Source organism: Macadamia integrifolia, chromosome 7 (assembly GCF_013358625.1).
Source record: "Macadamia integrifolia cultivar HAES 741 chromosome 7, SCU_Mint_v3, whole genome shotgun sequence".
NCBI classification, from domain to species: domain Eukaryota; kingdom Viridiplantae; phylum Streptophyta; class Magnoliopsida; order Proteales; family Proteaceae; genus Macadamia; species Macadamia integrifolia.
This window is the reverse complement of record NC_056563.1, coordinates 8315346-8328254: the sequence shown is the minus strand read 5'-3', so window position 1 is coordinate 8328254 and position 12909 is coordinate 8315346. Positions and strand designations below refer to the sequence as shown.

Sequence of the window (12909 nt, the reverse complement as noted above, 5' to 3'; positions counted from 1 at the left end):
CGACCAACATCTGAGTGGATTAACAACTTGGAATGTTCCTATGGATTGTTGGGAAGAGTTCAAGTAATAAGGACACCCAAAATCATTTCAAACACTTAGGAGAAATAGTTAGTCGAACATTCAATGTTGTCTTGATTGCAATGCAACGCTTGGCTAAGGAGAAAATCAGACCGCCAGACGTCAATATGATACCGATAGAGATTGCACAGAACCCGAAATACTACCATTTTTTCAAGGTAAATATGTTAATATGATACATGTTTGTAATTAACTATATGAATGTTTATATTCTTATATGTACTGGCCATTTAATTGTCATTATATGTCATAGCATTGTATTGGCGCCATAGATGGTACTCACATCCATGCGGTAGTTCTAAGAGATGATCAAATTCGATATAGGAATCGAAAGGGGATCACAACTCAAAATGTGATATGTGCATATTCATTTGACATGCGATTCACATATGTGTATGCGGGATGAGAAGGTAGTGCAAATGATTATCAAGTACTTGAACAGGTAAGAAGTGATCCTCGATTGAGTTTTCCACATCCACCTCTAGGTATTAACTTTATACTAATATATTACGTTTTCATTTGAGTGTATACGTAATAATATATATTATTTTTTGTCTATAGGAAAGTATTATGTTGTCGACTCTGGGTAAGTTAGCCAATATGGATTTTTGACACCATTTAGGGGTGAGAGATACCATCTACCAGACTACAAAGGGTGTAGAAGATCCCCAAGAACAGCGAAAGAGTTGTTCAATTATAGACATTCATCACTTCGAAATGTCATTGAACATACATTTGGGGTATTGAAGAACAAATTTTAAATTTTAAGGCTAATGCATCAGTTCCCAGTGGAAGCTCAGGCATCAATCGTACTGGCATGTTGTGGGCTACACAACTATATTCGAGAATAGCATATTACTGATGCAGAATTTGTGGGGATGAGTGATGATTTAAAAATTACAGAAGATGACTTGAATCTGCCACACGAAGATTTCGTTGATTATATTACAATACTTCAAACTATATTCGAGAATAGCATATTACAATACAATCAAGTCAACGAAATCGGGCAAAAGAGATGAATGCCACTAGACTAAGAATTACAAATGCAATGGCTAGACAACAAAGGATGCCATGACTAGTTGAAAACTAAAACCGATAACTATTTTGCCAAAACTGAAAACCTAAATTGATGTTTCAAGTGATGTAGTACTTGTTTTATGTTACATTTATATATGTGGTACAAGTTGATATATTATTATGAATGCCATATATTTGGATGCTATAATAACTTTTTTGATATTTAAATTTCTGTTACAGATGACTTCTTCTATGCCCCTACTCATGACAGCAAATTGTGAAATTTGTGGGAAGAGTTGTGGTAAATATACAACCAAGTCGGGTAAAAATATTGGAAGAGAATTTTTCAAGTGTGAAGATTCATATAATTTTTTCATGTGGGTGGACCAACTACATCTATGTAGATGTGATAAAGGTCAATGCAAAGTACGCACTGCGACGAAAGGTCCAAACAATGGACAGTATTTTCTATGTTGCCCAAATTCAATTGGGGTAATTTATTTATACGATTGACCTATACCTATAGATAATTTATGATTTTTGTTTAATTCGATGTTAAATTTCAACGACCCTAATCACATCTATTATTTGATATAGGTTGATAACCGTGGATGTGGTATGTTTGTATGGTTGAAAGATGAAACACATATCTCTACCATACAACATACATTATGTTCAGAAAGCTCAAGCTCAACATCAACATCATCCACACCACCGTCTGTTTCGAACGAGTACATGAAAGGATATCTGGAAGGGACACTTAAAGGATTAGAGGACCAAACAAATAAGATGAAAGACATCATCCATGCATTAAAGTCTTTAGACTTGGAAAAAAAGTGAAAATTTGGGGAATTATGTAATAATTAACTTGCACAAGGCATTGTTAATACTGTATTTTATTCATCATTTGGAAACCATGTTTTTTTTAGTTGGTATGTAATATTTTATTGTCCCAAAAGAATTTATATGACTATAGTATTTTAATGTTATTTCTGTAATTATTGACTTAAAAGAAAAGAAAAGAGAAAAAAAAAAAAACCGTTTTTGAAACAAGCATTACCAAACGGTAGAACTGTCGTTTCTTGGCTCTGAAATTATTCTAGAAATAGATTTACCAAACAACCTTAAATCGTTTAAAAATGATATTTTGACACAGAAACTAAAATTTTCGATTTTGACACGAAACGGAGCCAAACGGACCCTTTGTAAAACTCAGGTTCTGTTTTCAGGTTCTGCTTTTTTTAAGCACTCGGCACCATCACGATTCTTGAACCATGACCCTTTGAATAATCCTCGTCGCCGATGAGATATTGAGCATATCAAGCCAGATTTCTGCACCTGAGCAGGACTGGAGCTAGGGTTTTTGGGCCCAACACCCTGCTCTGATCCTTGGCACAGGAAGGACGCGGAGGTGGCTGAACTTTACCCGGTAAAGTTGAGGGTGAGACTAAGGTGAAGACTAAGATATTCGTGGGAGAATTTCGGGAAAGCGTGACGGTGTATGATCTCCAAAAACCCTTCTCCTCATTGGGGACTGTCAAGTATGCGAGATCGTCAGAAACCATGGCCGCAGCTTCGCGGTTGGCAAACAATTCCGGCAAAGCTCTCTCCAAGGTTCCAAGCTTGTCTTTTTTTTTTTTTTTTCTGTCGTTCCTAACACCGTCCAATACGTCCTTTTTAAAATCCGTGATAGTTATATTGCTTCCGAGGTCTTGAAATCGGTCGTCATCTCTTCTTGAGCTTCCCTTGTAAGAGTTACGGTGAGACTTGAGGGGAGTTCGAACTAGACTAATTGCTTCCAAAAGCTGTAAAAATGGGTCATGGCTATTCTACTTATCGAGTTTTGCAGAGGTTTCCTCTTACTGTTAGTTTATGAAATTCTAACCTTTCGATGTCGAATTATGTTGGGGAGATCAAATTTAACCAAGTACGTCAGGAAAAATTTATCAGCCTTTCACAAATGCGCATGTTTATGTGTTTGCTCTTCTGGAAGCAATAGTGATGGTGGCGTTGATGATCGTATTTGCTTGGATGGATCAGAGCGTGAGAATGAATGGGAAAGATTATTGAAGCCTTTTGACCTTCTAGAGCTTAGGAGATCGCTCAATTGGATCACACCAGAGCGGCTGTGTAAGTTACTAGAGCTCCCTCTGGATGTACCCACATCGATGGCCATATTTGATTGGGCAGGCACCCAGAAGGGTTATTCGCATACTTTTAATGTTTGTTATCTGCTAATTGATAAGCTTGGAGCTGCAGAGGAGTTCAAGACCATTGATAGACTATTGCTGCAGATGAAGGAGGAAGGGTTGGTTTTTAGAGAAGCCCTTTTTATAGTTATTATGAAATGGTATGGGAGAGCTAGTTTGCCTGGGCAAGCAATTGGGGTGCTAATGGAGATGAAGGATGTGTTCAGCTGTGAACCTACTTTCAGATCGTTTAATGTTGCTTTGGAGTTGCTGGTTGCTGGAAATTGTCACAAAACTGTCCCTGTTCTGTTCAAGCAAATGTTGGTTAAGGGTGTTTCCCCTAGTGTCTTCACTTTTGGAGTGGTAATGAAGGCTCTCTGTTCAGTGAATGAGGTGGATTATGCCTGCTCACTCCTAAGGGAAATGACAAAGCATGGGTGTGTACCCAATTCAGTAATTTATCAGACTTTGATACATGCCCTCAGCAAGGATGATAGAGTGAAGGAGGCATTGAAGCTCTTGGAAGAAATGTTTCTGATGGGCTGCACACCTGATGTAAATACATTCAATGATGTTATCCATGGTCTATGCAGGCTTGGACGGATACAGGAGGCAGCGAAGTTGGTTGATAGGATGCTTCTCCGTGGTTACAGCCCTGATTCTATAACTTATGGGGTCTTGATGAATGCATTATGTAGAAGTGGCCAGGTTGATGAAGCAAGAGCTCTGTTGGACAAAGTAGCTGAGCCTAATGTAGTATTATTTAATACCTTGATCAATGGGTACGTGATAGTTGGACGTTTTCATGAAGCCAAAGCTGTTCTTTACGAAAATATGTTACCTTTTGGGTGCAGTCCTGATGTGTTCACTTATAACATCTTAATCCATGGCCTATGTAAGGTGGGTTGTATGGGTTCAGCTCAGGAACTTGTGTATGAGATGGCAATCAAAGGCTGTGAGCCCAATGTGATCACGTACACAATTTTGATTGATGGGTTCTGCAGGCAAGGTCGACTCAAAGAAGTCAATGATGTTTTAGAGGAGATATCAGCCAAGGGACTTAGCCTAAATACTGTTGGATACAATTGCCTTATGTGTGCTCTTTGCAAGAAAGGAAAGATTGGTGAGGCTGTAGAAATTTTTGGTAGGATGTCAAGTGAAGGATGTAAACCTGATATATTCACGTTCAATTCTCTAATACATGGTTTATGCAATGTTGACCGCATTGAAGAGGCATTACAAGTGCATCAGGATATGTTATTGGAGGGTGTCATTGCCAACAATGTAACTTATAACACATTGATTCATGCCTTTTTAAGGAAAGGTGCATTGCAAGAAGCACTGAAGCTAGTCAACGATATGGTGTTTCGAGGTTGCCCTCTTGATGTCATTACATATAATGGTCTAATAAAGGGGCTCTGCAAAGCAGGAGCTGTTGAGAAGGGTTTGGCACTGTTTGAAGAAATGATGAGAAAGGGTGTTACCCCAAATAATATTTCTGGCAACATTTTGATCAATGGCCTCTGCAGAACAGGGAGAGTACAAACTGCTCTTGAGCTTTTAAGGGACATGATCCACCGTGGATTGACACCAGATATTGTCACCTATAATAGCCTTATGAATGGTCTTTGCAAGGCAGGACATATCCGGGAGGCTTTGAACCTCTTGGACAAGTTACAAGTTGAAGGGGTTGCTCCTGACACTATTACATATAACATTCTAATCAGTTGGCACTGCAAGGAGGGCATGCTTGATGAAGCTATATTTCTTCTAGGTAGGGTAATGGACAGTGGAATCATACCCAATGCCAGGACATGGAATATACTGGTTAACAATTTTGTTAAAGAGGGAGAAAGGGAAACTTGGACAGCGAGGTAGTGACTGAAGGGATAGTTTCCCTTTTGCAGTATGAATTCAGCCTTGAGTGTACATCACAAAGCATGGCAAGGTGTGACAGCATCGCCAATCATATTTTGCTGCAATTGAATTCTCTATTTATTCTCCGGTAACTGCTCATCATATAACCCATGAACTTTTTATTTCACAATATCTTTTTGAAACTATATCTTTCGTAGAAAGCTAATCCATTAACCAATCTAAAAGGGCATACCCGTTGCATGAGGCTCCCGCTACTGCAGGGTCTGGGGAGGGTCATAATGTGTGCAGCCTTACCCCGCTTTGCGAAGAGGCTGTTTCCCAACTTGAACCCACAACCACTAGGTTGCAATGGAATTTTGCCGAGGTCAACCCTCAAACTATAAACCAATCTCTCAACATTTATCAAAACGGAGTACACTGAACAGAAACCATACCGTGTTCGCTCCACTGAATCAAATGGCTATTGTTGAAGGCTTAACAATTGAGGTTTGGAACACCGCTAGTGACGGGCTCAATGTTGAGATTTCGCCTCTAACCTTTGGATTGTGCATCAAGAATCAAGCTGTTTGAAATTCCTTGATATAAACCAAGAGGTGTTGAGGAATATTCCTTCAGTCAAATTTATTTGGGATCTGACGACTTCACGTGGAAGTCACAGTGCTTGGTGAGAGATTTAGACAATATAAATGTATGAGTTGATGGTAGTCGGATTGTTTTAAAGCACTGTACGACCATCAATAGGTAATGCTCTGATCTCAGATTTGGTCTGCGGCAACTGATGTGAGGCTTAGCTGGCTTGAAGTGAGACAGGAGAGTCTGCGGTATCAGGAGAAATTTTATACTTACGGAGTTACGGTTGATGAAGCTGTTAATAAGCCAAATCTGTCTTCACTCGTGTCTTAATGGTGGAGGAGACGCAAGTCAAGCATAAATTTTAAGTTATCTTGAATTGTTTGAGGCATCTGGTGAAGTCAATATGCTATGTCGGTGAATTTATTTAGTAGTCACTGTAATGTGTTCCCAATTCTAGGGACTCCAAAAGAAAAATTGAAAGGATGTGAGTGTGGGATTCAGAGTAAGTAGGTATTTACTCTGGTAATGTAGGTTTATTTCCTTTTGTTCTTGTGGTTATGGATTTGCATTGTCTTTTCATTCTTCTTATTTTGAATTTTTGGACGAAACTATTCAGGCATGCTACCATTGGCATGAGTCTAATTGTAGGAGCTAGGATTTGAGATTGCTTTTGGTAGGTGTTCTAGGTCTCCCACTCTCCGTGCTCATATAGATTGATTTCCTTTTGTCATTTTAGTTATGAATTTGGATTTGTTGCTTCTGTTATATGTTTGCTTATTTGCAGTTTCAGGTTATGGCTTATGGAAGTGCATATGGATCTGGAGTTGATCCTTTTTTTGTTTTCCTTATAATTTATGCATATTCTTAGATATCCCTTCTAATTAATGTTAAAATTAATGCCGGAATGGATTACACAGTGATGAGGGTAAAAATGCCACTCCCTTGGGTCATCCTTGGGTCGTCCTCGACCCCTTGGTCATCCGTGGTCTAGCGTGGAGTACCAAGTCTTGCAAGGAAGATCACCCGGTCAATTTTTACCGCATCACACAGTAATTGGATTCCATGGCTGAATGCACCTGTACTTGCCATCTTGCCTGTTCTATGATGTGTAGTGTAGGTTGGTTTCTTGTTAAATCCTTATAAAGTGTTTTATAAGTAAGTGAATAGTTCGAACTTCAAGTTAGTCTAGTCGGTAGTCTTAAAATGTTGGTTATTTGTTTTGACTAAGTGATGATAAAACTGGTTTTGAGGCATGAATGTGTCATTACAAATTTCCTGTTCAGTTGGAAAGCCATATTTTTACAGCAACATTTACAGTGGCACCAGTCTCAGGTTGACAACCTCCGTCGACTTTCTGATACTGATAGGGCCTGCAAATATCCGCAATACTGAACTTCAGCTTTTACTAAAAGCTCTACCCATCCATATTGTAACTATGAGTATCTTGAAATATGCTTTTTCTTTTGGTAGACTGGAATCATTTTTTTGGTGAATAAATAATTCATTACCAAAGAAGAAGAGAGGAAAGGAATATACAGCCCCTAAGGGAAAAGAAAAGGAAAGGAACAGAAAAAAAGGCTAAACAGGCAGCCAACAAAGACAAACTAAGGGTGCGGGGCGACAGGATAAAAAGGGGTAGACCGCAGGATACAACAATGAGCCTGTTCCTTGGGTATCTCTAACACTCCGTTGGGGAAGACTGAGGAGCTTGGAATTGACATCAAAGTAGATGGCTTTCCAAATCTTATCAAAAGATCGGGAGTTGGAAGTCCATCTACGAAAATTCCACTCCATCCAGATGTGGTTGGTATTGGCACAGAAGGTGAGCTTGCCAGCAGCGTCACATATAGTAGAATTTAAAAAAGTTATGTCAATCCAAATCAGCTCTCTCTGTAGGGGGAGAATACGTTTCCCGCCCAGCCAGCAAGAATTGGCACTCTTTTCTAAATAGTGGAAGAGAAGGGGCAACTAAAGAAAAGGTGATCGGAGTTTGAATATGATGGTAGAGAAGGAAGGATTGGGTGGGAAGGCAATTAGAAAGGGTTCTCTAGATAGTGAAACTATGGCGGGGGATGTGTCTAGTGATTTACGCCAAGGGGCAAGAGGACTATGGGGACGAATGAAATCCCAAGCAGAGGAGGAACTGAAAGTGCCAGTGGGAAAGGGAGACCAAATGACCTGATCACCACTACCACAACGATTAGAGGGGAGGGGGTAGAGAGGACCATATATCTATCAGGGCAGAGGGAGGAGTGGGGCGGGGGCAAACAACATTAGATATGATAAGCCACATGGGATTCTCTATTTAATTGGAGGAGTAAACGGATCTAGGCCCTATTACAGAGTGGATGACACCAGAAGGATGCCAATTGTCAAGCCAAAGAGAGGTGGAAAGACCATCCGAGATGGAAGTGTGGATGGCATAGATGGTAGTGGGACGAAGGCTAAGGATATTGCGTCAAACCCAAGAGGCATCGGGATGGAGGAAATGGTCTAAAGGGAGCCTTTATGAAGAAGGGAAGAATATACCCAGGAGACCCAAACGCTATTATGTTTAGAGATAAGCTTCCAAATGAACCTAAAGATACCCGTAGTGTTGAAATCATGAGTTCTCTAGATACCTAGGCACCTTCCTTCAATGGGAGACAAGACTGAAGACTAGCTGAGAGGATGAAGTAAACGAATCAAGTCAACCTGTTACCAAAGGAAGGTGCTTATAAGGATTCAACAGCTTTGATGATGGATTGGGGCAGCCGGAAGACACCAGACCAATGGATATGATAGGATTGAATAATAGATTTGATGAGCACCAAATGGCTCGCATAGGAAAGCAGTTTGCCTTTCCAAAGTTGAGGCCGTTTACTAATGAGATCGAGCATAGGGGTGCAGCGGTGGGGCAGTGAGCCTGATAATAATGAGAGGAAGACTGGCATATTTAATTGGGAGAGAGCCCAAGGAGAAACTAAAAATGCCAAGGAGAATGGTTTTGAGAGATTCCGAGACCCCGACCACGAAAATATGGGATATAAGGAGGTTAATCCGGAAGCTAGATATGTTCTCAAAGAGATGGAGGGAAGATTGAATGTGGATTAGATGGAGAGATGATCAGTTTTGGAGAAGATCATTAGGTCATCAGTAAAAGCAAGGTGAGGGAGCTTGAGGATTCACATTTGGGGAGAGGGGAAATGAGATGAAGGTTAGTGGAAGATTGGATGGAGTGACAGAATCTTCAGAGGAAGGTGGATAGGGAGCAGCCTTGGCGTATACCCATTGAGGAGGGAAAATACCCAGCAAGACTGCCATTGACAAGAACGAAGAATTTTGGGGAGGAAATACAAGAGTGGATCCAGTTTATGAAGATGAGAGAAAAATACATCTCATGGAGGACTTTTGAGATGAAGTCCCACTTGATGGAGTCAAAAGCTTTGTGGATGTTGTCTATCTTAAGGAGGGCCGCCGGGGGGCGAGGGGAGCTTTCCTATCAAAGCATCTAACCATTTTCTGACAAAGAATGATATTGTCAGCAATGCTTTGGCAAGCAATGAAAGCAAATTGGTTAGGGTTGACAAGGGAATCAACAATAAGCTGGATGTTGGCGATGAATTTGTAGAGAAGGTTGCAAAGGATCTTGGCGATGAATCGAAGATATTTCATATAGCTTTCTTGGTGAATCTTTATTGTTTGACTCTAAGGGCAGTGTCGTTTTTTTTAATTTTTTGGCTGGGAGAGTGGTGGGTTGGAAATTATGACCCTAAAGGGAGAATCTCCTTATTAATGTCGTATCAATAAAGTGTTCTATTATTTACATATATGAGTAATTTTGCTGGAATTCTGGGAACATGATTATGATTGGTAGGTCCTTTCCTTCTTTCTTTCTTTCCTTTTTTGAATTACTCTAAAACAAAATTAAATTTGTGCCCTTCTCTTTCTGCTTCTTTCCCAGTAGCAAAAGTAACATGTTGGCCTCTGGTTCATCTTGGTCTAGGGTTTCTTCTGGGTGGTAGGTCTTCTCTGCGCCTCTATGCATCTCAATCTCTTCGCAAGTCCTCAACCATAGCGGAACAGATAAAGGTGGTGTTTCTGAAGCAACCGAAGGTGTTCTTATGCTCTAAAGAAATCTGGGAAGGACAAGAGGGCTGGAAAGTGTGGGAACCAATACCGGAAGAACATTGGGTTTGGGTAATGCTCCTCGAGATGCAATTCAAGGTACATATATTAATAAGGAATGTGCATTCAGTGGGAATGTTTCAATCAGGGACAGTATTCTATCAGGCACCTGCTGCAGTGCTAAGATGATGACGACTATTATTCTCCGATGAGACTAACTTCATTACGTCAAGAAATATCAGAGATATGAAAAGAGGCATTCAAACATTCCGGCACACATATCTCCATGCATCCGTGTGAAGGAAGGAGACCATGTTATAATCGCCCAGTGCAGGCCGCTGTCAAATACTCCGAGGCTTAATGTGTTGGAAGTGACTCCTGCTGGATCGTCTGGTGGAGTTGGGAAGATGGCTTTTACAGGAATATGATTTTGAGGTTTTCCATTTCTCTTATTGCGTTAGATGCCATTGATAATGGCTTTTCACATTCTTTTGTAGGAGTTTTGCCATTTTGGAAGGCAATAAAGTTTTTTTGATATATAAACTTTTTGTTTTGTTGAAATCAAGCTCTTTGAGATACCCGAGCTCTATCAAACTACAAGTACATTAGTTGGGACCCTGAAGTCAGTATGGAGATTTATGTATTTCTATGAGTGACATGAAATCAGCATTGTTTGGTTTGTTTGGGGAGCAACAACATGAATCTATTGTCTTTAGGTCAACAAATTGAGAAATTTCCCATACTATATATCATACTATTATATAAGTGCATGTACTAATGCTTTGTGGCTAATCTTTCGCTTGACAGTTTTATCATTATTATTTTTATTTAAATAGTCTCTCCCTCTCCCTCTCCCTCTCATTATCATTTCTTTCTTTTTCTATTCTCCCAAAATTACCGGTACCCTTATTTTTTTTTAATAATTAAATACTGTCTAAAAATTTATACTCTCTCACGCTCATTCCTTCTCTCTCCCAACTTTCCTTTTCTTTCTTAAAGTCTTTCCCTCCTCTCACGTTCCTCTCTCTCTCTCTCTCTCTCTCTCTGACTTATCTATGATAAAATACTTCGGCCTGAAGAGGCTACCTGTCGATGCTCATAAGGCTTCATCCTCCCCAGTGAAGAACTAGGTACTGTCATTGGAAATTTTGGTTTGATGATGACCTAGGAAAAAAATTTTAACACCCTTATCTTCGACTGATTGTCTTCCAATAGTTTTCGCCCCTCTTTTTTTTTTTATCTTTACTTGGAACCTCCACTTGGAAGTCAGAACAGCTAGTTTCAATCCTCTTATTATATCTTTTTTCGTTTGGTTGAACTGTTATATTTAATTGCCGTGGTCTTCCTCAGTATTGCAAGTGATGCTCTAGACAAGTTGAGATTTTTAAGTGTGACCGAACCCTCTCTTCTTGGAGATGCTGGTGAACTGGAGATACGCATCAAGCCTGATCCAGACAATGGGACCATTACTATAACGTATGGTACTTTGACCTTTTCTAAGTTTGTTATCTTGATTGGTATAGTAGTTATTGATAATAAGCTTCATTGGACATGCAGAGATACAGGTATTGGCATGACAAAGGAAGAGCTTGTTGATTGTCTCAGAACAATTGCTCAATCAAAATTCTTGAAGCCTTTCAAGGTGGGGTTTTTTTTTTTTCTAATGGTTTTATGTTATTACTCTTTTCTTGTGTGTGTGTGTGTCTTGGGGGGAGGGATTGGGAATGGGGTGATTTCTGTACACCTTTCTACTTCATATGCTTCCGTAGCTTAGTTTATTCTCTTCTTTGACTCATTTTTATATTGGTGACCATCTCCTCTCTATTGAGTGTTATTTGTTGAACCTGTATGCAGGAGAATAAAGATCTTGGAGCAGTTAATGGTTTGATTGGTCAATTTGGAGTCGGGTTTTATTCAGCATTCCTTGTTGCTGAAAAGGTTTGTGGCAATAGATTTGAGATTACCATTCTTAAGTTACTTTATCTCTGTATTAACTCTGCAAGAAATGATTGATATTTTTGTGTTGTTCTCATTAATTCATACACAGATTTATTTCTGAGTTATTCTTGAAATTTGGAATAGGTAGTTGTGTCTACGAAAAGCCCAAGGTCGGATAAGCAGTATGTCTGCGAAGCTGTTGCTGACAGTAGTTCTTACTTGATAAGGGAGGAGACTAATCCTGAAAATCTACTACGGCGTGGAACACAGATTACCTTACTCCTGAGGGTAATTCTTAGCTTCCTCCTTCCACCATTTAGTTTTAGTACTTGGATCCTCATACTGGATCATTAGGTTTCTGCTTTTTTCTCTTGCAGCCAGATGATGATAAATTCGAACTCTCTGAGCCAACTAAAATTCAGAGTTTGGTGAAGAATTACTCACATTTTGTTTCCTTCCCTATTTACACATGGCAAGAGAAATCAAGGACTGTGGAGGTGAGGGTTCCTTTCTGGGTTGTATCATTTCTTTCTGGACATTTCTTGTTGGAGACAAATATTATGTCTGGGCTTAGTATTGTTCAATGGGGCATGGTGCCTTTGCTACCTTCTTTTAAGGGTGACTGCTGTAAGAGTTGTATAATTTTTTTTTTGTCAAACTGTAGCTTAGCGTTTCCGTAGCTTCAAAGTAAAAGTGGCTTTCTTTCAAAATATCACTCCCCACCCTTTTAGGTGAAAGTACAGGGGAGAGGAGTGCTATTTCTCAAAGTACGTGGGGGGAAAGTGGTATTAAGGTAAAGTACAGTGGAGGGGAGTGTAATTTCCTCTAATTAATATGAGACTTGGATATCTGGAAGAGGAAGAAGAACCAAAAGAGGGCGAAGAAGAAAAACCGGAGGTAATGAGTGGGATTTGGATTGTTGGGTCATCTTGCTTTGCCTTTTCTGTTTATATAGCATATTCGAGCTTTTCATTTTTGGTTGTGCAGGAAGAGAAGAAGAAGAAGAAGAAGAAGAAGAAGAAGAAGAAGAAGAAGATTATAACAGAAGTATTGGGATTGGGAATTAGCGAATGAAACAAAACCAATATGTGTGTGTGTGTGGGGGGGTGGGGTTGGGGGGGGGGGG

The 12909-nt window shown here is 39.8% G+C and overlaps 2 protein-coding genes and 1 pseudogene across 7 annotated transcripts in view; all 3 read left to right on the top strand.

Moving 5' to 3' along the window:
* Positions 1-2307: 2307 nt before the first annotated feature.
* The window catches only part of LOC122083549 (heat shock protein 90-5, chloroplastic-like), a 13250-nt gene continuing 2648 nt past the window's right edge, over positions 2308-12909 (top strand). Inside the window, exons 1-8 of one of the 5 annotated variants that reach the window (XR_006141674.1) lie at positions 2308-2712; positions 11196-11321; positions 11403-11487; positions 11700-11783; positions 11928-12071; positions 12161-12280; positions 12515-12680; positions 12771-12874. Coding sequence is in view for 4 of the 5 variants with exons in the window: in XM_042651394.1 (XP_042507328.1) it covers positions 2600-2712; positions 11196-11321; positions 11403-11487; positions 11700-11783; positions 11928-12071; positions 12161-12463 (855 nt within the window). In the remaining variant the exon portion in view is untranslated. The other 4 variants (XM_042651395.1, XM_042651396.1, XM_042651397.1 and 1 more) reach the window with 4 other exon arrangements.
* Positions 2709-10423, top strand: LOC122083548 (pentatricopeptide repeat-containing protein At5g64320, mitochondrial). Of its 2 annotated transcripts, none has more exons than XM_042651393.1 (2): positions 2709-5235; positions 9724-10423. In XM_042651393.1, exon 1 carries the CDS (start codon positions 2919-2921, stop codon positions 5163-5165), a length of 2247 nt encoding a protein of 748 aa, XP_042507327.1. In that variant the 5' UTR covers positions 2709-2918; the 3' UTR covers positions 5166-5235; positions 9724-10423. The 2 variants fall into 2 exon arrangements, with proteins under 2 accessions (XP_042507327.1, XP_042507326.1); XM_042651392.1 differs by having other exon boundaries at positions 2709-5292.
* Positions 5622-10423, top strand: LOC122084137 (annotated as a pseudogene).

Bases quoted from the DNA above. Each gene is read 5' to 3' on its own strand.
- LOC122083548 (XM_042651393.1), top strand. From the start codon at position 2,919: ATGGCTATTCTACTTATCGAGTTTTGCAGAGGTTTCCTCTTACTGTTA.